This window comes from Semicossyphus pulcher, unplaced genomic scaffold (assembly GCF_022749685.1).
Source record: "Semicossyphus pulcher isolate SPU_LCO1_2020_fin unplaced genomic scaffold, fSemPul1.0.p SCAF_14, whole genome shotgun sequence".
Classification (NCBI taxonomy): Eukaryota; Metazoa; Chordata; class Actinopteri; order Labriformes; family Labridae; genus Semicossyphus; species Semicossyphus pulcher.
Window position 1 is genome coordinate 29,935,018 of NW_027211648.1, and position 25,262 is coordinate 29,960,279.

At 42.0% G+C, this 25,262-nt stretch overlaps 3 protein-coding genes across 3 annotated transcripts; 2 read left to right on the forward strand and 1 right to left on the reverse strand.

The window, feature by feature from the left end:
• The first annotated feature begins 1,617 nt into the window (after positions 1–1,617).
• fam241a (family with sequence similarity 241 member A) lies at positions 1,618–6,072 on the forward strand. Its single transcript, XM_069661964.1, has 2 exons — positions 1,618–1,848; positions 3,584–6,072. The coding sequence occupies exons 1-2, from the start codon at positions 1,699–1,701 to the stop codon at positions 3,878–3,880; spliced, it is 447 nt and encodes a 148-aa protein (XP_069518065.1). The 5' UTR covers positions 1,618–1,698; the 3' UTR covers positions 3,881–6,072.
• A 649-nt stretch (positions 6,073–6,721) lies between these two features.
• jkamp (jnk1/mapk8 associated membrane protein) lies at positions 6,722–12,735 on the reverse strand. The gene is made up of 7 exons (XM_069661875.1): positions 12,656–12,735; positions 11,891–11,970; positions 10,366–10,520; positions 9,976–10,182; positions 9,709–9,890; positions 9,367–9,443; positions 6,722–8,632 (listed from the first exon to the last, which is right to left on the reverse strand). Exons 1-7 carry the CDS (start codon positions 12,657–12,659, stop codon positions 8,414–8,416), a joined length of 924 nt encoding a protein of 307 aa, XP_069517976.1. The 5' UTR covers positions 12,660–12,735; the 3' UTR covers positions 6,722–8,413.
• Positions 12,736–16,228: 3,493 nt separating this feature from the next.
• On the forward strand, positions 16,229–19,665 carry LOC138591707 (G-protein coupled receptor 135). Its single transcript, XM_069662378.1, has 2 exons — positions 16,229–16,398; positions 17,696–19,665. The coding sequence occupies exons 1-2, from the start codon at positions 16,229–16,231 to the stop codon at positions 19,035–19,037; spliced, it is 1,512 nt and encodes a 503-aa protein (XP_069518479.1). The 3' UTR covers positions 19,038–19,665.
• The last annotated feature ends 5,597 nt before the right edge of the window (positions 19,666–25,262 follow it).

The following is a 25,262-nucleotide window of genomic DNA, read 5'->3' on the forward strand; positions in this document are numbered from 1 at the left end:
TAATGTCACAAACCTTTCGAGACTTTTTGACTGGGTTGGCCTCAGAAGGGCACTGATTTACGCAGGGGAAATAGAGGGTAAATAAAATGTATGGATGCTTGTCTGCTTAGGGCTTCCGTACATAAGCCAGAAAAGCAATCCATATATGTAAATCCTAGGCAAAGGTTAAACTTTTAAATCTGAGATTATGTTGTTTGGAATTTGGTCCATCCCTGCTGATGCAAATAAACCAGAATGATTTCCTCCTCTCCCACCTAGTCCTGCCCTCCTGTGCTGTGATTGGTTAGGAAAGCCAATAGGTCGAACACAGGACATACAAACAGGAGAGCAATGTTCATGTTTTATGTAAAACAAAATATTACCATTGACTTAATAGTTTAACCCAATCAGTCATCCTTTTTCTAAACCAGACCGAGCAGTGATGACTTGGGTTAAAAAAGAAAGAAACATGTGACATTAAACAGGTAGTCTGTAGACCTGGGTGAAAGAACGTCCTGCGGAAAGCCTTGAAGGTAATTCTTGAGGAGTCTCGGATGGAAAACGAAGTAAGGCAGTTAATCAATGTCTTTGCTATGAATTTCAGGTCGGACCAGAAATGCTTCACTTCATAATTAAATACCTGTGGGGGCAAAAAATGCATGAAATGTTTACACACTTCGTTCCACTTAAACAGGCTCACCAGCAACTCAACATGTTTAAACATGGAGACAGAATTAGGCAAAGAGTTAGAGAGTAACTCCTTAATGGGGATTAAATCTTCTAATTGTCTCTGTAAAGACTTATCAAATATTGACTCCACAAATATGTCTTCATGCAATATTATGCAATTCAAAAAAGGGTGGAGGGATACTTGAAAACAGGGTTGTGTATCTATTACTGTAGTTTGTGAGATTGTGTATTTTACATTGAAGTGTGCACGTGTACGCTCATTTTTGTAGACTTTTAAATGTTTCCTACTTGCAAAAAACGTTTTGAAAGTCTTTGCATTCATAGATATGTTTGTGCATAGTTATTTTATATCAATCAGTTTTTTAACTCACTTCTGCATTGCATTGGCAACTGTGTAACCTGGATCCTGTAAATTATAACAGGTACAGTTGTTTGGAAAATAGCATATGGGGCACAAATACCCACTAGCTAATAAGCCAACGCACACAATAATAAGCAGCAGTTAGCAGTTTCTTTAGCAACAAATAAAAGCTATCTGTACATCAGAAAACATGTGAATTGAGACAGAGCTTACAGAGGAATTAAGGGGAAAAAAGAAAATATTGTCTCCATAAAATATGATACAGATTCACGAAAATCAGAGGATACCGTTCTGTTTTTGTAAAGCCATGAAGTTGTGTGTTACAGGAGCTAGTGACGCCTTCACTGTGTTTTTAGCATTTACATTTTGAATTAAACAAATTATAAACTATAATTTAAAGTGTGCAGTGTTTCCCAAAAATGACCATTGTGCACGCTACATGTGAAGTAATACTGCTGTAATTCCTATCAGAGCCTGTAGGTGGCGCGTGTTGATATGTCTCAAACTGCGAGAAAACTGCTGGCGCTGCTACTCTGCTATTGGATGATGTCGTTGGGGTCTCGTGAACGCGCGGCGCGCCTCCTGGGTGGACATTGGTACTGAGCTATCAATCTGAACTCTCATGGTTTGATTCCCGAAAGTTACCGTTAGTGGACTGTAGCTGTAAAATGTCTGCTACGACGCCACATTCAAATGAACATTTTGTTTTCCGTCGACGTGACTTTGAAGAGCAGCCGTTAGAGCACCAGAGAAGATGGCACACTCCTCAACCTGTCCACGGTGCGAGACAGCCCGGACTACACCAGCAGTCACACCGGGTAAAGCGAAAGTACACTAACAAGCTAGCTGTAGCCTGTCATTAGATTTCATGTTAATCTTCTCACCCTGAGACTCTTGGTTCCTCTGTTTTTGAGCTAACGGCAATCATCGAGGTGCTGTGGTAGTGGGAGAGCCTGTCAGTTTACTACGACGTCAGTTGGAACAGTTTCAGTTAGCAGTTATCCTGTGTAACAAGCCCCGATAACATCCGGGCATGAGCCAAATCCCATCCAAAAATCTTACACTTTTAAGTTTCTTTCATTATTGGCCAGCAATACATTTCGTGAAGAAGAAGTTTTGTGAATACTAAGAATAAACAACGTCAAGTATTTAAATCGGGATACATAACGTTGCTGTAAAGAGATAACTGGATGCCTGGTTAATTGAATGAAAAGCTCCGTTATGTAAAGGATAATGTATAACGTTAATCAACACCGAACTATAGAATGGATTTTCATCTTTTTCAAGTCACGTTTTATTCGGTGTGATTTATCTTATGTGTCGGCAGGGCAGCAACGCATCTCTAAAAAGGACGTTTTTCAATGAAGTTTGGTTGCCTTCTCTCCATAAAAGAGTAAAACATGTGACAGTGCTTATCTTGAGTTAATTTGTCAGTATAATGACATAGCCCCATCGTAGCTACAGTGCACTTTTACACTGACACTTGCCAGGTGCTTACTGCTCCCTCAGACTAACAAGTAAAACAAGTTAAAACACATTTTACTGGGTGTCAAGGGGATTTATAGCAGCGTTATTTGTGCCTGTTCTTTGTGTAAGTCACTGTGGTAATTATTTTCTTTCCCAATGTGGGTGTAGCCTGTGGTGAGCTGTTTTTCCAGTAGTCCATTTGTTTTCCTGCCAGATGAAGATTTCTCAACAAATCCTGTCTCAGATTTCTGTCCTGAATGTTATCTGCTCAGATCGTCAGCAGGTGGAGTGTTTCAGAGCGACTGTAGTGTGTCCCACAGGAAACACGATGGGGTGTGCCTCACACGGCTCTGCAGTTCTGCAAGGAAGTGAAACACTGTACAGTAAATAACATTAATAGGACATGGCTGATGAGTATCATGAAAATATAAATAATTATGAAGCCATATAATATTTTGGGGTCTAAATGACTAATAGATTTAAAAAGTTTTGGAACCACTCCAGCAGATTGTTTCAGTCGGAAGCTGTGAAGAAAAGCTGTAATCTATTGGGGCAAATGTCCCGATCAAAGTATGTCCACTAATAGTTATTTTTTTCCACTGAGGGGCTCACAATGTTATTCAGAGTGTCTGACAACATTACAGAAAGGATCCCTACAGAGATAACCCTCCATTAAATCACCCCCTTATAAGCCACCAGACTCCACTGACAAAAACAGTAATTTTAACTCACAGCACTTGCTACTCAGCTGCTGCCCCAACCAGGAAGTCTATTTGTGTTATTGTGTAAATTTTGTGTTTTAAGAAGTTAGTTCAAAACTTTTTTTTTTGTTACCCACAGTTACACACACACACACACACACACACACACACAAAACAAATGAGCAACTCTCATGTTATGCAACGTAAAATTGCTGTTTTGTCAATGCAGTCTGGTGGCTTTGAAGAGGGCTAGTGCACATGCCCAGTATATGACATTAAACCCTTTTCAAAGCTGCATGCTGAATCTTTCCACCAATAACTGGTTATTTATTTTAAGTTATAAAGTTGTTGTGTGTTAAAATCTTAAAATGCTTCTTCTGCACAGGTTGATGGCACCCGGACCCGGCATGGACTCCAGATTGACCCCAGCACCGGATGGCCTCTCGTGAACGACCCCACCACCAGACCTCAGCTGGACGACTGCGAGCGGATGGGGACTCTGTTCGGGATGCTCAACAAGTACCTGCGAGGAGTCGGCTTCAGCCAGATGTACTTTGGGGACAAGATAGTGGAGCCGGTGGTGATCGTGTTCTTCTGGCTGCTGCTCTGGTTCCTGGGGATCCAGGCGCTGGGACTGGTGGGAACTCTGTGCATCATCATCATCTACATCCAGAAGGAATGAGAGATGGAGATTTCCTTTGGTTGATGCTCACACATGCTGATGGCTGCTTGGACTGGGATCTGCAGTGGATCTGTGCTTTTTAAGAGAGGGGCTGCAGAACTCTGAAGTTAACTGGTTTTGATGGTTCTGGAAATGTTAATGTGAAATCCAGAGCCGGGTCCATGCTTCAGGATCGTCTGGCTTGGATTTTGTCCTGCTTGAGAAACAGGAGTGATGCTGTTCTGCTGCCTGTGCTCCTGAAGGCTCTGTGATTTTCAGGATGCCGATAACGTGGACAGAAAGGCAGAATTTGGGCCTAAATTTTGCGATGGAATGTTTTGTTTAATAACTTTAAGCTGTTTAACCCCTCAATTTAATTAAATCAGCAAATTAATTCCCTAAATTTATAATATTTACTTAATGAATTGTTGAAATAATGATCACAGATTTACTTACGACAAACTGTGCTTGAATCATGAAACAGAATTCAGGAAATGAAAGAGAAAACAGAATTTTAAGAAGAATTCAAACTTTTCTTGAAGCTTTGAAGACTCTTGTTGTCAGGGTGTAAATGTGTTGATCAGGTGATTTAGAGGAAATGTGTTGTTCCTGTTTGAGTCGGGGCGACAGAGTGAAAGTCACACACACTAACTTGCATATGTTGATGTGATGTGTGAGCGCAGCAGAGATCTGACTCCAATCATCAAACGGAGCCTGAATGTAAAGCTGACGTACAGAACATGTTACGTTCATGTGAAACTGCTGCAAAATGTTTACTTTGTGATACACACCAGGGATGCACAATGAATTTTTATTATTTTGGAATTTCAGCTTGTAAATACATCCAGTTGTGACACTTCTTACTGCACCTGTGGAGAGAGAGGTACCTGTGAAACCTGGTTCTGATGGGGGGTCAGTTCTTAATAAGTGAGGCTCATTTCCCTCGTCTGCTTTGTGTCTCTGCGCTCCCCAAAGACACAACATATCCGTTATTAACATCAGTGCAACTCTAATTAACACAGGTGTGTAGCAAATGTGCAAGTAATTAAAGGGAAGTTTTGCCAACTTTTACCTTCATCTCTATCAGAGTATGAAGTGTGAAAGACGTCTGCAGTTGTTGCCGATGTTCTTTGTTTGCAGCTTGGAACAAAATCTGCCCTTCTGGCTCCAGCTGCGTCATTTGAAGTGTAATCTGGTGTCCAAGAAGAACTACACTACGACTATTTTAGCTTAGATTTCTGGCGTCTGCCTTTGCTTGTATTGTAAACTATCGACAAGACGATGTTACAGAGAGAGTGTGATCTCGAAATATGAGTGCAGAGGATGTTATGGACGAGGACACATTTTTAATAAGACATGCATGATATTGGAATCTTGCCTTATATCAGATCTGCCAATATTCTCCAACTCATTCTGGCTGATCACCGAAGCTAATATATGCACGTTTTTAAAAACCCAACTACAGAGACCGTAACATCTCTCCTTCAGTGGAGTTAAGACGACTGCACGACTCGGTGAGCGGTCAGTTTAGCATTAGCCATCAACACCGATCGGACATTCACATATAATGTGGCAAAAGTTCCCTTTAATGATTGATCTCATTCATGGAAAGATATCAAACTAATAATTTGGAATGAAACAGAGTTTAGTGTCAGAAAATGAATGTGTTAAACAGTTGCAGTTGTTTAGTCTTCCAGTCTGTCTCTGCGTATGTGGCAGAGCTGCAGTGTGACAGTGAGCTCCAGTGTGGCCTCAGAGTAACACACTGTTACACACTGAACCATAACACAGATGCACGGGAGTGTTGGGGAGAGGGTGTAGTATTTATAGAGCATTAATCATTATTATAATCATTTATAGAATCATTATATCAGAGTAGATATTAGTTTGGGGATTTTGGTTGAATTGTGAAATACCTTCACTTTATGTTTCTTAACGTCTTCACCTGTCTGTCTGTTTATTAACACAGAACGCCTCCTTTCAATCATCATATCTGATTGTCATCACACTGAAAACTTTCTGAGGTTCTTAAATCTTTTGAAAGCTTGTCGGGCTCCGTTGTTGTTATTCATTAAATAAAACTACAGCCACAAACACGAACACCCAAAGCTTCCTACGGGTCATCTGCATGAGCAGCTTCTTCTGCTGTTGGATAACATGTTCTGCGTTCAATCGAAAGCACAGAGTTTTGTGATGTTTGACTGGAAAGATTAAAAACAACATTTAATAAAAAGCACTGTCTTTGTTTAAAATGAAGAACTTATAACCCGGTGGATTCGTCCCGAACAATAACTAACCATAAGTTATAAATCATAAGAGGGCAGTGGTTAGCACTGTTGCCTCACAGCTAGTAGGTTCCTGGTTTGAATCCCGGTTCAGACGTAGTGGGCCTTCCTGTGTGGAGTCTGCATGTTCTCCCCGTGCATGCGTGGGTTCCCTCCAGGAACTCCGGCTTCCTCCCACAGTCCAAACACATGCTCGTTAGGTTCATTGGTGACTCTAAATTGCCCGTAGGCGTGAATGTGAGCGTGAAAGTCTGTCTGTCTCTGTGATTGACAGGAGACTTGTCCAGGTGTAACCCCGCCTCTCGCCCAGTGACAGCTGGGATAGGCTCCAGCCCCCCCCCTGCGATCCTGAACAGGATAAGCTGTATAGATAATGAATGGATGGATTAGCCATAATGAGTGCACATGCAGAGTTTAATGCAAACCTAAAAAGAATAATTGTTTGATGTGCTGCATCTGAGTTTTGTCTGGGCTTCGGTACATAGAATGTATTTGCTAAGACAGGAAGTGCTGAAAACCTTCCTGATGTTTTCTTATGAGCTAGAGAATTCAGAGTTTTCTGCCCAACTGTGGAGCACAGATGATTGAAGGGAGACAGCAGGTTTATGTTTAAGAGATTTATAGAGGTGACTCATAAATACTCGCGGTGTGAGCTCATGCTGACAGGATTCAATATGGGTTAAATAATATACACAGAGAACATGTGGAGTCAAGTTACACTGAAATTATACAGGTAGGTACACTGAACTTTGAGTTAAGCTCATCGTCATGTGAGCTTGTGTGCACCAAGCAAATCCCCCTGAACACGAACACAGTATTTACAAGCACACATTATTTACAATAATACACATTTACAGCTTCAAGTCACCAACCAGTGAGAGTCTGAAGATCAACAGCGTCACATGACCAGCAAAAAAGTTATTTAACTTTACAGCAGTGAAAATGTTTCCCAACTGAAGTGTGAACCTGCTTCAACACAACCCTGCTAGAGAGGAAGATCATCGTCTCGGTCAGGTGTGTGATCCTGGAATGGCAGAAGGTTTTAGACCTCTGAAGCACGAGGTTCGCTGTCACTGTAAGTTTGTTTTTTCATCGTTGCACTGAGGAACTAATAAACGATTCGGTCTGGCTGCCGATCATCTCTAAAAGTTGATTGTGAACTACAGCGAATCACATCAGCCAGGTCTCTCCTGGGTTAGACGCCTCAGTAGAGCAGTACTAGACTGTTCTCCTTTAATATGAAGCAACTTGTTAACTGAATAAACATCTCTTTTTAATCCAGGTGGTTACAGGAGTCTTTCAGGTCTGTTTCTCTGTTAGTGTGTGGTCATTTATTACATACATTTTTCTGAGACGGCAGCAGTTCAGTCTGTAAGAAGAGTGGACTGCAACCTTCTGCTCCGAACAAACAACTGCTTGGAGAGGCGACTCTGCAGCAGCGCCATGCCTCGGACATCTCCACACAACACAAGTTAAAAAGTCCTTTGTGTGTGCGCGCAATTGAAAAAGGAAGAATGTAACACCCATCATCGCTGAGGGGAGGCCCTCTTTCCTCACAACGCTTCATGACTGTATTTACAAGGAAAATGTACAGGACGCAGAAATACGCTCAACAAACACTTTACAACACGCTTTGGGATGACATCATATAAATATAAACAAAGGTATGATGGGAACAGTGAATTATAGATTTGTAGAATCAACTTAAACACCAACCGCTGTCTGATTGCAGCAGCTACACGGACAGCTGCACGTTGAGTTTGTCGCCTAATGAGTCATTTAAAAACATTCATAGACTCTGTATGGGTTACCCGTCAATGGCACTTTGAGGAGAATGACTTGATAATGATCGGTGTATTGATCTAATTACATTGAAAAGAAACATCAGCTGTAATATGCCAGCACAAAATGTTGTAAACAGTTATGTGAGCGGTGCTTAACTTGTGTTTTAAAGTGTTAAAATAAGATGCAGCCATGTGAAGCTAAAGGAGAATCTGAAGGGTGAGCTAAAGGAGGCGAGAATCTGAAGTAGTCTGTAGATCTTCCGCGACACACACTGTGTCCCACGATAGAAATACATGTTTTCATACTATATAGGGAGTTCAGATGGATGTTAGGCTGAAAATGTGCAAAATTCCGATGAACTCATCGAGAGAGTTTGATGACGTGAGCCTACAAACTTTTTAAATCCTCTGATCACTAAGAAACACACTGCAGTCAGTCCACTGATGGCTCAGTAACATTTTACTGATTGTGTGATCAGACGGGCTCAGTGTCCGTTCCCGCCCTCCGACAGGATCCGGCTCGGCTCGGTGAACTTAGCCGTGGCGATGTAGAAGAGGGCGGGGCCGGGCACGAGGGCCAACAGCGGCAGGTCCTGCTCCAGTTTGTCCAGTCGGGAGATGGAGATGATGCCGTACGCGTGGAGCAGCCAGTGGCTGAACAGGACGACCAGACGCTTCTTCTTTGCCACCAGGTGCTTAAAAGACTGGTGGAAAAAGGTGAGCACACAGAGAGAACAGGGTCAGATAAATGAGATAATAAAAGGTACAAACATACACAACAAACAGTTTGTGATGCCATTTACACAAAAACAATCTCGTTTTAACATCACGTTTTCAACTTCTTTGGCTTTAAAGGACTAACAGTTATAATGCAGTATGGTTTAATTACATTTGTTTTAATACTGATACCGGTACTGAAATGCCTCTGATACGTTCTGAGTCTCAGCTACTAAGCCTGTCAATGCATCGATCAGAAATCATGAAGACATTTGAATTTATTCACAGAAATATGTATAACAGCCGCCTTTTTAGAGGCATGTAGCATTCATCAAAGGGGTCAAAAGGTCGACCATCAGTGTTTTGCAATTAGACATTTTAAGGCTGAATATTATTACATTTAAAGTGAAGTTAGTTCAAACCAGTAAAAGCACAAAATAAAGCAGTTTTATGTTAAAAATCAGGGTTTCAATGACACTCAACAGAGCTGTCGCTAACGTAGCTTAGCCTGTTTCTAGGTTAGGATACCTTCACTGTACTGACGTGGACCATACAACAATGACAGTAATCATTTCGATAAAGGGTCCCTAGTGTAGCCTACAGCTCTTCAATAACTATAACAATAATATATATATAAATTTAGCAGTCTGTAAGGGCCAGTTCTCAGGTCCAGGTATCGTAATCTGCTACATGTTACAAAGAGTGCAGAGAGTGTTGTTACCTGTATCTCAGAGGCAGACATGTACACAGCCAGTGTGACCAGAGAGAGGACCAGGATGATGTAAGGAAACGCATAATCTGAAACACACAAACTGTCACTCAGAGCTGCACAGCCCATCCTACACAGTACAGCTTGTTTTTTTAATTTGGAGGAGTCACTATTACTCAATTTTTAGAAGCATTTTGTGGACATGTATACAATCAGAAAATGAGTTAAAGTTCGGTTTTTTATTGCCGTTTGCAATAAAAGCAAATTGTACAAACTTTGATAACATGATTTATCCTGATTAAAACATCTCCAACATCAAACGCTGGATGTGAACTTGCATCTCTTCATACTCACAGAGCAGACCTCCTCCGACCGCCTGCAGCACGGTGAGGATGGGGAAGAAGTACAGAGCAGCGTAGATGCTCTTGAAGCGATCAGACTTTCCCAGACCACACGCGATTTTCTTCACCAGCAGAGGGCGCAGCAGCATCATCAGCACCAAGCAGAAGGCGTAGTAGATCAACACAATGGTGTAGCTGAGGAGGAGAAAGACAGTTCACTGAACACGTTCTGTCTCTTTAAATGTAGCATTAACTGTGTCTGGTCGTTGTCAGTGCTCACAGTGGATAGACCGCCTCCTGGGTGCAGTGTAACGTGTTGACGTAGTCTGGACTGGGGTTGTACAGCATGGTGTACCAGTCTGACAGCATTTGGACTCGACAGGAACGAATACTGAGCATTCCCACCGGCTCGATGACCAGCAGGGTGACCACAGCCGACACGCTGCACTCCAACATGGCCGTGATGTGCTGCAGCAGAGCGCTGGAGCTGAACACACAACGACAAACAGAAGAACACAAGGTCAAACACGAGAGACCGCAGAACAGATGATCACAGAGCAATGAGACTTCAATAAGATATTAAAGGAAAAAACGACAGCACTATACAGGGCAGCAGTAAACTCTGACTCTCGTGTTCTTTTTGATTTGAATTATCAATGTACGACCTCACCTCTTCTTCCCAGAGTACCACTCGATGAAGAACCAGTGCAGCACCAGAGGCAGCATGGCCATGAAGCCCAGATAGAGCCAGTCGTAGAGCTCAGGGGCCTCCGTGCAGCGTTCACACACCTTCTGCAGGTTTGCACGTTCTCCACGAGGACACACCTGACAAGACAGACGAACACGATGTGAACAGGCTGCAGAAACTTACTCAGCAGCCTCACTTAGATTTATTTTCATTTATTAATCTCAGCCATAACTGAATCTCTATCCTTCTAGTGCATTTGACGGTGAGGACAGCTATTACAAAAATAGTACGAAGGTAATTTTCTAGCATTCTTGGCAAAAGTTAGAAGTAGACGTGCATACATATTCTTGGTGACCAGGAAATAGTCACGTAGGTTGTAAAAGTATCTTTCAGAATTACCCTATGAGACTAACAGTGACGTAGGATTATGGCTACATATTGTGACAACAGAGTTCTGCGTTTAATGTTTTATTATTTTATTTCTAACTGGAAAAGGAAACATTGCAGAGTTTACAAAACGTCATTTTAAACCAGTTTCCAATCTTTTATATAAACCTACATGTACCAAAAGACAAAGAGAAGAAGAAACCTAAAGTTCTTAGGGCCATAACTCAGCCCTCAGGAAAACATCCGATCCTCCATCTTCCCTTCCAGTATATATATATATACATAAAGCCTTCAACACATCCTTTCACATACACGTCTATATTCACCCTCTGACCCACATTTATACAACCTAGATACCATTGCGTACTTCAATTTCAATTTGTCAGCTATGAACTTTCTTACATGTGCTTATTACACGGTCTATTTAAAATGTAAGTACATACATTACAACTACAGGAGCTGACATTTCTACAATATACAAGGATTAAGAAGGGAAAGGGAGCATGAAAAAATAGATATATTCCACATTTAATAGAATTTGTCTTATTGGATGATTTAAACTTTACACTTTTCAGTACCTTTTTTACAGACAAGTTAATTCTTGTCTGAAAACAACAAGCAGCTACATTAAAGCATTGCCTAATATATATTTTTTTTAATGCTATTTTATTCTGATCAAAATGTATCAGGTCAAAAACAAAGTTACAATGCCATAAATCTCACAAAACATTTAAAGCCATGTTTCTGCACTTTAAACCTCAGTTCCACAGATACAATCTATCATTGGTACCAGAGAGCACTGAGGTCCCATAACTTTCCATATGCAGGGTAAACCTAGTTAATATAATGCAGAATAGTTTTGGTAACTTGATATACAGTTAATTCCACTAAAGAGCTTCAGATGAATTTTATAAAATCTGTATGTTTGTCTGAGTCTCAGCTTCATCTCGATGACTCCATTGTAAACAGTCTCTCAGAATATCACAGCACATCTGGTCTGAGTATTTTGGTTCAAGCTGTCAAAATATATCCTTTAATAAAATAAATAATGTACAAGCAATGGAATTCAGTCCCCCACACCAACCAGCAGTCAGACACAAATATTATATTTAATACTCACTCCACACTCTCCCTCCACAGATCCGTTGACCATCATCCTGCCACAGTACAGGCCTGGACACCGGGAACTCATGGCCACAGCTTCAAGGATAAACAAACAGTCAACAGTCACATATCCAAAGGTAGTTTAACTGTGTCAAACATAAACACTCTAAGGCATTCCAAGTTCCGAAGAAGCTACATGTATATATATCCACGATGAATCTGTCCTGAACGTTACACAGTATTTATCTGATAACTAATGTGAAGCTACACAGTGATGTGCTGTATTTTTCCTGCCCTCCATCTTTTCCATCGATTCTGTATTTGAAAGCACTTGATATTCACACTCCACTGCAGACTCCAATACAGGGATAAACAAAGCATAGTTCATCATAACATTAAGTGACCGTCTCTCGGTTAAGAGCCACGTCAGTAATACGATTGTTATCTATTTAAATTTGATAAAGCAGCTATTTCAAACTAATGGATTTCTGGAAAGAAGCATAACGTTAGCATAACACCACAAACCAGTCTCGAAGAAAACTGTACGAAATTCCTGCACAGAAATATGTTCGCCATTTAAACTGCTATAAACATAATCTTTGGTTTATTTAACTCAGGAATTGTTCCTGCTGAACAATTTGTGCTGCAGTGGGCTGATGTTAGCTACCTTAACGTTAGCTAGTTCTCAGCTACAAACACTGTTGTGTTGGACGCCGCGGTAAAATTATCTCAACAAGATAATAATCACCAGATGAAAAGAGAAAATAAAGCTTTGACTTACACATTGTGAACCAAATAATGAACAGAAACTAAATTCACTCTCCTCTTTGCTCCTGTATTTTCATTTGGTTTTACAACCGGATACGGACGATAAATATTGTGGCACAAACCGGAAGTTCTTTTTCTTCTTCTCCTTCTTAAAGTTCTGATAGTCTAGCAGTTAGCAAACATCATTCAGGTGCTTTACCGCCCCCAAGTGGCATGCAGTGTGGTTACGGAGCAAAAGGTACAAAGACTGTATAAGGTATCAGCCTCAATTTACATGCACAGAATTTATTTAAAAATAATAATAACAGTTACAGTTGTAGATAAGACAGACTTGCAGTTTTACAGAGTTAACAGTATATTGAAATAAATATGAAAATATAGGGAATGTAACAGGTTGCTTTATGTGCATAAAAGCAACCTGTGTCTCTATTGAAACACAGAACTGAGACTAACCGGAATTGATAATAGATATGTTGTCTGTCCGTATTGTTTGCTGTCACCTTAGCTAAGATTTTTTCACATTTGTAATGATAGGGAAAGCCGAAGGAGACAGGAAATGTTTTGCTATGTTTTTATCAATCAATCAAATTTTATTTGTATAGCGCCAAATCATAACCAGAGTTATTTCGAGACACTTTACAGAAAGAGCAGGTCTAGACCGACTCTTTGTTATGTTATTTAAAGAGAGGCCCAACATGAATCACCATGAGTAGCACTTAGCAATATTCGGCACATTGGCAGAAAAACTTCCTTTTAACAGGCAGAAACCTCGAGCAGAACCAGACTCATGTTGAACATCTGCCTCGACTGGATGGGCCGAACATGGGATAGAAGGAGATGCAGGATAGAGACAGGCAAAGAGAGCAACAACAACATATGTCCTTGTTACATGAACAACAACAGACACATACTTATGGTTACAATGCCAATAATAGTGGTAGACTAGGGTGAAGATTAGCAAAATGAATAAATAAATAAATTAGCGAGAGAAGCAGATGATTTGCAACCAGAATGACAGTCGCACAACATAACAGCATTCGAGTTTCTTACCCTGTCAGAGGAAAGTGGCTGCAGGGTGAACATGGTGACTAAAACCAACCTGTGAGACAACAGACCTTGATTGAGGGGAAATATAGCCAAATTGGTGTCACCTTGCTCAGCCTAACATTTAGGTTTCACAATATTAACCCCCTCTGCTTCATGATAACCCACTCCCGCTCAGAAAAGAACACTGAAAGGAAAAGGAACGGAGCCATGAGATCATTGATCCTGTAAAGGACTGTGTTTCACATCACTTCCATGGATGATGATGATGATGATGATGAGGGTTTAGCTATGTTATTCAAAGTTTCAAGTGCTCATTCTCTGAGTAGCTCCAACTGAACAATTTAGGACATTTTCAAGTTATTGGTTATCTTGATTTGGCTTTTCACAACTTAAATCTCACCTTTAACCCAACCCTACCGACTGAGGTCCCCGCGGACAACAGAGGCTTACTCATGTCCTGCTATCACTTTATGTTTGTGTTATAATTAATGCTTTTTAAAACTACCCATGTGGTCCTGGTGAAAACACCCGATTCTGTCTATATGCACTTTTATTTAGATGGAACTTAAGATCATGTTTGCCGTGGCTTATAATATAAACTATCACATTTAGTATAGATTTTTTTTTCGTTTACACATTTTAGTTTTAAACAATATACAGATGAACCATAATTTAAATACAAAATTACATATTTCCTCCCTCCAGATGATGTTAATTTCATAAATAATAATGTTTAGAGATAAATACATTAGCTTGATGCTCTGATGGTTGTTCATTAGGCTACAGTAGTTCTTTCAGTTATATTGGACCTCAGTCAGTAGTCCTTGTATATGCATTACATATGTTGACAGGGTTAAACAGGTTCAGATCAGCTGTAAAATATCCGTTCAGACAAAACAATTCCCAAATAATAACTGTTCCTCCAGTCAGCTGATTGTGATATATCACCCAACATAATGTGTATTATTTCACTGGGACATTACAGATGCAAAATCTATCACCAGTTACCACGGCAACTGTATAAAACGTCACACGAAGCCGTGAGCACGTTCATGGGGAGGGCGTGGCTTCAGAGAGGGGATTGTTGGCAGGTAGAGACCCCGAGAGGGAGAAAGGAAGAAAGAGAGAGAAGGCTCGTGCAGAATCTTGTTCACACCTGGGATTTTTTTTGCAGCTGTCTGTGGATACGGAGCTGGTGTTGATGGAGGTGTAGAGGGTTATTGTTCTGAACAGAGGAGGAGCTGCTGTCTGTCTCTCCGTCCGACGAGGTTTGATTTTCTCCTCCAGCACTGAACAGCTGAGGGGAAGAGAAATGGACTGGGCTTCTTCTTGTCTCCTTACGAAGGATCTCAAAGGCCAAAATCTGGACAACACATGAGCAGGACTGAAAATAACGACATGGAGTATTGACTAATCATATCACTGCTGTCCTGTGTGTGCAGCGTCCAAAGCATCCAGAGGAAAAGGCGCTTATTATGCGCTGAAAACATCAGGAAAACAAGCGACTGGATAAAAAAAATACCGTTAAAGAGGCATGGCTTGTTTTTGTGGAGGTTATAATATGGAAAAAAAATCTATTAACATGATAAAAGTTTGAAGGTAACAACAGAAAACAAATAAATAGTATTTCACAACCGAATAACGGGCGTTGGTGCCAATTTAGCAAACATGCTTTAACAGAAGGCTTTTAGACTCTTAAACAAACAACTTCCGGTTCAGTTATTCAACTGTTACTGCAGAAAAACAAAGCGGGCCTACATGTGCCCAACAACACTTGAGTTATGTTTACATAAAAAACTGTCGAGGTAGGTACTGTACCATAATGAAAGTATTATAGAAATGCAATAGCACTTTAAATTATCCTAATATGGCAAAAAATATACGAATAAATGTTATTTAATATGATTTAAAAAGCAAAATACAAATATCATATTTGGGCCCATTATTCCACCAAAATTCAAATGTGTATGTAAACGGCATCAATAAGATAATTATTTAAGATCATTAATTTAAAACAAACATTTGGTTCCACATGGAAAGAATATTTCACCTCTTTGATGAACAAAGCTGCTGAATCTGTGCTCATGCATCTTTGATGAAGGGCTCCTGAGGTTCAGTCAGTGACCTCTTAATCCTGCGAGCTGGGCGTCGATGGAAGAAGGTCACAGGGATTTTTATGGCACACAAAATGCAAAGCTTGAAGCTGTTACAACGCTCGAAGCTTCAGTGACTTTACATCATTTTGCAGACTGGGGTATCTTGCTGTTTCAGCAAAACGTGTGAGGCCTCTAACATCTTGTTTTTATATTTAAACACTTTAGTTTTACTTTGTCATTATTAACTAACAAGAAACCAGGATATTGCATTATGAGAGTTCTGTTAAAGCAGCTTAATAAGTCGGTGTTATCCTGTGAAACCGTGTCTCTTCCTGTCTCCTGCTGATGGACATAATGAAACAGGAAACTACACATGGACGAGGAGGAGTCATCAGAAGCTACGTTTGACTCGTGGACACCTGCACAGACTGACTCTGATCTGAATGGATGTGTGTGACGGAGGTGTTTCGTTGTGTTGTTTTTGTGCTCACTCGTCGATGGATCCGTCTGTTAGCACGGCCCTGTGGGGCAGCGGGGGCAGCAACTTCACAGCTGACACCCCGACTCCGGCCTCCAGCGACCAGCTGAGCACCGCCTCACCTGTTGTACCGAGGTAGGTCGCCCTGTGCATCCACCTTTCACCCCTGTCAGCTCTCAAGTTGTTGGTTGTTGGTGTGGAGGCAGATAAATGTGTGCAGCATCCGAGTCCAAGACAAAGTTCTCTACCGGGACGATAAAGTATCGTATCGTACCTATTACGGCAATGTTGGGTAGAATTGCACAAGAAAAGTAAGTTGTCCATGGATTGCGTTCTTCTTGCACCATCCATACACTCACTTCAGGAGGTATGGTTGCCTGTAGGTGACAGAAAGTGTCTGCCTCCTGAAAGCAGCTCCCTGAGGATTTCAAAGGATCGATATCTTTATGAAGCTCTGGCATATTGAAGCTGCTCTGAGGCTGCTGAATCCATCAGGACTTCTTTGTGATATACAGGGCCGAACCAACAGTCTGAAGATCTGAACAAGGTCTACATTTACTGCATCCATCCATCCATTATCTATATCGCTTACCCTGTTCAGGGTCGTGGGGGGGGCCGGAGCCTATCCCAGCTGTCATTGGGCGAGAGGCGGGGTTACACCTGGTCAGGTCACCTGTCAATCACAGACAACCTTTTAGCTCACATTCACACATACGGGCGATTTAGAGTCACCAATGAACCTAACGAGCATGTCTCTGGACTGTGGGAGGAAGCCGGAGTTCCTGGAGGGAACCAACGCATGCACGGGGAGAACATGCAGACAGAACACACAGAAAGGAACAAGGAACCTTGTGAGGCAGCAGCGCTATCCACTGCACCACCGTGCCGCCCTATTGCAGAATTGAATGCACAATGTTCAAACCTTTATTTAGACTTTTGAATGACAACCTCAGTGTCTTATCTGGACGGGACCCACCCCCTCTCCAGTTACATGGTTACCGTTGGATTGGACACAGTGTGCCTCCACTGATTAGTTTGCAATCGACAGATTTAAAACTCAACGTCTTTATCTGCCAGATAATAAGGTACAGGAAATTATAGTGAAACCACACCCAGGAGTGCAGCCTGAGCAAACAATAAGCAGTGAAGTGATTTACTGCCTTCTCCGATTGAAAACTTCAAAATAAAGCGCTCAGCGTTTATCTTTGATCTTTGACCTCGATATGTTTCTGGTAGCCTGCAAAGCAAAGTATTTAGAATCTGTATGATGAATATAATCCATCTGTCTGTCTTATTTAATCTTTTTTTATTCAGTTAACTTTCTGTACACTTCAAACAACAGGCGTAATAATCCCGCCTTGAATTTGCAGTGTAAATAATGTGATATGATTGTGTGATTAATGTTCCTCTTTTCTTTAACTTGCTCTCTCAGGGTTGTTTCCATATTAACCAGCCTGGTGAGCGCCACCGCAGAGGCCTCAGTGGGAACCACAGGAAACCTCTCATCCTTCAGAGAACAGATAGAGAACGAGCTCAGTCGACTCCATCAGGCATCGACTCCGTCAGTGCTGAGCGCCGCTGAGAGTAACTCGGTCCTGCGAGGCATCACGGTGGCAGCTCAGGCTCTGGTCCTCCTCTCCATCTTCCTCCTCTCCAGCCTGGGAAACTCTGCGGTCGTCATCGTCATCATCAAACACAGACAGCTCCGAACGGTGACCAACGCTTTCATCATGTCTCTGTCGCTGTCCGACTTCCTCACCGCCGTTCTGTGCCTGCCGTTCTCCTTCGTCATGCTCTTCAGTAAGGACGGCAGCTGGATGTTCGGGGATCGTTTCTGCGTGGCTAACGGCTTCTTCAACACCTGCTTCGGCATCATCTCCACCCTGACGATGACTCTGATCTCCTTCGACAGGTACTACGCCATCGTCAGACAGCCGCAGGCTAAAATAGGACGCCAGAAAGCGACTCAGCTGTTGATAGCTGTGTGGCTGACTGCAGTGGTTTTCTCTCTGCCGTGGTATCTGGTGGTCAGAACACCGACAGAGATCCATAAACGAGGTTTCTACCACTGCATGTACGTGTTCCACTCGGGGACGTCACGCATGGGGACGACGTATAGCATCTGCCTGATCGTCGTGTGCTACTTGCTGCCCTTCTCCCTCATGTGTTTCTGTCATTACAACATCTGTAAGACAGTTCGGCTAACCGAAATCAGAGTGCGACCTGTGACGACGTACGCATACTTACTGCGCTTTTACAGTGAAATGCGAACAGCCACCACAGTCCTGATAATGATTGTGTTCATCATTTTCTGTTGGGGGCCGTACTGTTTGATGGGGTTGATCACTGCGATGGGGAACTTCACGTTCAACCCTGCGATGGACACGGTGGCTATCTGGCTCGCCTGGGCTAACGGAGCCATAAACCCTCTGATCTACGCCCTGAGGAACCCCAACATATCCATGTTACTGGGGCGCAGCAGAGAGGAGGGATATCGGACCAGAAATATCGCGGCGTACCTCTCCAGCCAAACCCAGAACCGTGAGATTCGACTCAACCAAGCGGACAGGATCAGGGACCGCTACGTGAGTCGTGTAGGGGTGAATAATAACAGCCGGCTGTCGAGTTCAAGTCCGGGGAAAGGAGGAGAGGTGGCGATGTGGGCGTGTAAAAACCCTGCCGTGTTCTTCTGCAGGGACGCTCAGCCGGACACGGCAACGCAGCCCAACTCTGTCTGCACCCCGAAGATGAAGACGGCCGACACCAGCCTGTGACGAACTCTGAACCATCCAGTGATTGTTTCATCTTATCTGCTGTGGATCTACAGACTGCAGATACAGTCGTATTTATGTCGGATATAAAAGTGTTCATGATGTTTTTATTTACCACCAATTGTTAATATTTTGTTCCAGGAATCAAAAGGATCGTTTGCATTCCTGCAGAACTCTTCACACCGTGTAGGAAGACGGATGTTACAACACTGAAACTTTTCAGCAGCTGATGTAGAAGAGTTAGTGACTCCATGAAGCCTCTCCGAGGATCGGTGGGGCCACCTGGGTCCGGAGGACTTCTTGAATCCACTCTTTCATTAAAGTTTGGAGGAGATGCAAACATTTATAAAAACCATGAGTCTGTGCCACAAAGGTCTCCATGTCAGATATCATTTCATTTGTAAATGCAACATGTTAAACTGGACGTATAAAGGAGTGAGCGTTTCTTTAATCCTGAACCTTCCATGTTTAAACATATAAATGTCCTGTACGTGTCATTTTCAGACGAAACATCTTTCATTTGTTTTAATGCGTTAAGAGTCAGTGTCCAGGATTTAGTGGCATCGAGCAGTGAGGCTGCAGATTTCAAATGACAAATAACTTTCCCCCTCGCCCTCCCCTTCCCTTTGAAGCCTGCAGGAGAACCATGGATGTATTATTCACACCTGGGCTTCTTCGGCCTGATCACAGCTGATGGCCTGGCTTATAAGACCAGAGAGTTTCTCGCTCCCAGGTTTACTTCCGGCTCCACTGAATGTGTAGTATTTTTATGAATCACTTTACTGAGCCCAAGGAAAGTTCAGAAAGATAAAAACCTCAATGGATCAAATATTTACATTAGAAAAAGTCGTGATTGACCTCCATAGCAGGTCAAAGTGTCTGCAGCTCTACAGATGTCCGATTCATAACGGTGGTCTACGAGGCAAACATTTTGAGGCTGATATTTTTGCTGCCATGCAGATGCAAACGATAGTGAAACTATCCGGTTCTTAATAGTGGATACATGAGGAGAAACACTCCTATCTCTTCTCTGGAGCCGTGTTTGGTTTGTCCATTCTGAGCTACTGTAGAAACGCTCTGGAAGAAATCTCACTCCATTCATACTCCATAAAGAGTTCATTCTTAGGAGACGAAAACACACTGGTCTTTCTTTTCAGAGAAAACATATTGTGAATATTTATTCTCTCTCTGCCGGTAGGTCCCCTGATCTTTCACACTTAAGTTACAACAAGCTACATCGTCCTTCACTGTGAAGATGTGTGACTCTTCGTCACACTAAATCTCCTCCGGTCATCTTCACAGAAAAATGATGCCGAGAGCTCGGTGACTGTTTGCAAGGCAGGCTTTAGAAATGTTGTAGCTGGCAATCTAAGAGCCATCAGTGCACATGCTAACACAGTCTAATGATTCTCCAAACACAGTTTCAACCACCTGTCAAAAACAGTTTATTCCAGAGACGTGTTGTCTAAAGTTGTCTGTAATCATCATTTGTCTCAAACAGCAGTTTATCCTCCAGCAGAGCAGCGGCACTGAGCACAGTTAGCAGGCTATGCTAGCCTCCTTTGTTTTCGACTACACAGGAACCCATTACTAATGCAAGCTTTCTGTCAGTCAAAGGTGCATTTTGTGAGTCACAGTTGCCAACGTTGACGGAACGAATAAATTAATTGCAAAGATACTTGAACAGATTCACAGATTGCAGTTTGATTTCACTGTGAAATTTAGCTGTTTTACGATCCTGTGTGAGCCGGCCAGCAGGAGGAGGGTGTGTTTGAGATTCAGACTGAGGGGAGTTAGGGGACTGAGTACACAGGGCATTAACCTGCTTGTATACTTTCTTTCTCTAATCTTAAAGGGCAATTCCTTTTTTAAATCCCTTTTAATTACATATTTTGGGGTCTAAATAACTAAAAGGTACAAAACCTTTGTGGGTTTGCTCCGGTATGTTTCGTCCGCCTGCAGCAGTGAAACAGGCTGTAATGGTTGCAACGTAAAGCAAATGCCCCCGGTCAAAGTACGTCCACTAAAAGTTCTTGTTTGTGCCGCAGACAGGCACTGATTTTCTTTCCTTTGAAGCCAAGCCTTGTTGTTGTATTCACGTGTTTTATCCAGCAGCCTCTGAACTGTGCAGTTTATTCAGCAGCTCCTCTGTCTGCACCTCATGAGCTGCAGAGAAGATTCAGGAGTGTTTTCATCATCTCTGCCTGTTCCTGTAAATGTCGTCTCATCTATTTTCAACAATAAAGAAGTTACATTTGTATTTTCAACTTTCAGCTCCTTTTTGTTTAAAGTTTTTCATGTAGAAAACATCTTTATCTTTGAGAACAAGCAAACACTTAATTCTAAAATAGCTTCCTAATGTGGAGTTTAACAAACTACTAGTTGGAGAAAGAACAGAGACAATGTTCAGTCGGTACTTTGTCAATAAACTGAATTTGATTGTGTGAATTAGTTAATTGCAAAATGTGCCCACCAGCAAGAGCATAAATGATAATAATACATTAATCATGAGGTTTATGCTGCAGTCTTTAAACTACGTTCCTTTAGAGATCAACAGCTGCTTATAAACCCAACAAAAGTGAACAAACTTTCTCTTAATCACTTGAAAATAAGTAACAATAACAGGGAAATGATAACTGTCTGTCTGTGCTGTTTCACATCGCGGAGCCTAAAGGTCGTCTGTCTTTGAAGAAGGTTGCCCTACAGAGCCGTTTGAAGAGAAGCTCACAGAGACAGGAGGTCTGAGAGGGGACGGAGAAGGACAGCGTACTGTTTTATTAGCATTTAACACAGACAACTTTATAAAGGAAGGCCGGTGGGATTTACAGCCTCTCCTAACCAGATGATTTGGACATTTAAAGTCTTGAAAATTATCTCACTATTTGACTTCAAAATGAAGCAGCTTCAGTCTCATTTGATATTTCTCCACAGTTCAGTTTTCTTTTTGCTCTCACTTTTCTGAAAGTTAAACTCTTAGTTTTGTTACTTTACAGTTTCTGACAATAAAAATGTTGGACGTTAAAAGACCTTCAGAACGAACATACTCAGATCCTTTACTTTAGTAAGAGTAGTATTAGAGTCATTTCATTTTCTCCACATTATTTGTTTTGTACAATAAAACTGGGTGTTTCAATGAGAGAATATAATATATGAAAATACAAAACTATTTGTGCATCATGTTTTACTGCTAACAAAAATTCAAAGAACGAGATAAAAACATCTAAAAAGTTTTAATGCAATGTGACCTCTGAAGGACAGGTTAGTATGAGCTCATTGTTGTGGGCTGTAATGCAGATTGTGTCCTGCAGGGGGAGCTGCAGGATATTCAACTGTATTTCCTTCTACAGAAGCAGATCTGATCGATGCTAATGTCGATCGCTCGGTACAGCTGCAGGTTTGGTCGTTTTATTTCCAGCTCATTAACCCTGACAGGTGTGTGTGTGTGTGTGTGTGTGTGTGTGTGTGTGTGTGTTTAAACAAACTGTTAGTGTGACTGTTTAACTCTGGAGACAAAGGAACAAACAGCCTGCAGCCGATCATCAGACGAGTGTGTGCTGGAATGTCACCTGGCTTCATAACACACACACACACACACACACACACACACACACACACACACACACGGAGTAGAGGTGAATCATCAGGTATTTGTGGCTCTCATGACGTATGATGATGTAAGAAAAATGTAAATTATACTGATTACTTACCAGACAGCACAGCTCACTTTACAGTAGGGCCTTTTAATCAAACACATGGTTAATGTGTTAGTGCATGCTATGGACCGCCCACTAAGACCCATTCACGTGTAAGGAACAGTTTAATGTTGCAGCTACTTTTTAAACTGTTAAGAACTTACATTTTAAGGAGTGCATCATGTTTTTTGGCGGGTTTGAACCAAGATTTCCAAAAACCCAAGTGATGTGCACAAATTGAACACCACATGCACCAACCACTGTGGACGGTAGCCCTCTCCATTGTGTAGATGAGTTTATATCTGGGAAGAGTCCTCAGTAAGGACAGTGCAAGCGGCAGAGACATCAGCATGCGGCTCAGGAGAGCTCGCTGTACATTTGCAAGCCTTCAAAACATCTGGAGGTTGAAGCTGTACACCCTTAAAAACCAAGATAAGAGTATAGTGCCGAAAGAAAGGCTGTCTGGCGTCAAGTATCTCGGTGTCTTGCTCACGAGTGAGGGTAAAATGGATGCATCATCATTTACTACGGCAGCAGTCGTAATGCAGGTGCTGTGCCAAACCGTCGTGATGAAGAGGGAGCTGAGCCTGAAGGCAAAACGTTAGATTTACCAGTCAAGAGGCTGAAATGAGTTTCCTCTGCTGGGTGGCGAGTAAGGAGCTCAGACATCCAGAGGGGAGCTTGGAGCTACTCCGGCATCTGGGCGCCTCCCTGTGGAGGTTTTATGGGCACGTCCAACTGGGAGTAGACCCCGGGGTACACACAGAACTCGGGTTATAGATCCCACCTGGCCTGGGAAGGCCTTGGTATCACCCAGGAGGAGCTGGAAAATGTTGCTAGGGAGAGAGACGTCTGGGCTAACTTGCTTAGCTTGCTGCCACTGTGACCCGACCCCGGATAAGCGGAAGAAAATGGACGGATGGATGGATGGAGATATTTAAAACTATAACACACTTAAACTGAAATGTTTTTTGTTTGTTGGCACTAAGTTGCTAAAGTACGTGTTTCTCGTCTGCAGCGGTGCTAAGCTAACCAGCTTCTCCTAACAGAGGCCGTGCTGACTGTTATCTACTGTATGTAGTACACTTACTATTGATAAGGACTTCTTACAACCCCGCTTCAAAAAACCTGAACTATCCCTTAACATCGAGTCTGTGAGCTTGGTAATTGAACATCCTCTCTCAGACGTATTTAAGATATAACAACTGTTTTTTTACGTATGTTCATCAAGGCAACACATTTGCATTTCCTTAAAAAGGACAAACTTACATCTTTTCACTGACAGACTGTATTTTAGTTTCTCCTTCATGTGTTGTTTCTGAATAGCTTGGAGTCATTTTCCTCGTCACCCTGACAGAGTCGGAGTTGTTGTTGTCTGTACATTACCTCTCACAGGCCGACATGATAATTGTCAGGTAACATCAGTCATCAGGTGTTTTTCTTTCTTGACAGCAGAGACACCGTGCGTCATCAGTAACGTCTTTCTGCTCAAAAAGCTGGAGTGTCGAGGATGTTAGTCACCTGAGAGGCAGACGTGTCACCGTGATGAAATGAACCTGTAAGGGGACGTTTGATTATCAGGACGGAAACACCCAGAGTGTCCTCCCTCAGGAGGGTGGAGCTGCATGAGGCTCACCTTGTCTGACTGTAGGCCGTCAAAATCCACAAAACAAACAATCTGTTGGATTGTTTTCTTTTGGTCTGCAACATTGAGTTTCCTTGTTAACACCATACGACAGAACAATAACAACATGAACCATCTCTGCAGAGTTTAACCAGTTAGCTTTTTTTAGAGCGTGTGTACATGTGTGATCTACAGTCAGAATAATCACAGTTTCTTTTTATAATTTCAAGAAATAGAATCCTTTATTGATTTTGGCATTCATGCTTTCTTTTCCTCTTCTTTTTCTTATAATTATTTTAAAAACTCTTTAACAAAGGCAGTCTGCAAATGCTCAAGTGAGGCAACCGGGGCATCACAGCAGTGAATGAGAGTATCGTCAGCATAAGATAAAACTCTGCATTGAAAACATTTTGATCCAGTTTTTTAACAAAGAATAGAGGACCCAAAACAGAACCTTGGGGGACACCTGATGTAACGCTTTAAGCACTGGAGGAAGTGCCAACAAATTTAACACGAAAAGCTGCTGTTTTTTCAGTGTCAGGTGGTCAACTCTGTCGAAGACCTCGGAAAGATCAATAAAAATAGACGCAGAAGTTTATTTAAATAAAGATAGAAAAGAAGTGTGGACCTAAAACTGAACCTTGGGGGACACCTTCAAGCTTTGTCGGGGGATTTTAATTAAACTACTGGTGTAATGACTAAAAAAATGTAAGAATATATGAACAGACCCAGGCTGCACGGTTATTACTACATGTCCACACACACACACACACACACACACACACACACCTAAAGCAGTGGGTGAGGTCTGGGTGTGCCTGCCTCCACCAGGAATGCAGTAGTGTGTGTTCTGCTCTCTCCTCATACTGAACACCCTCACACAGGCTCGTCTGTCAGTCTCTCTGACACACA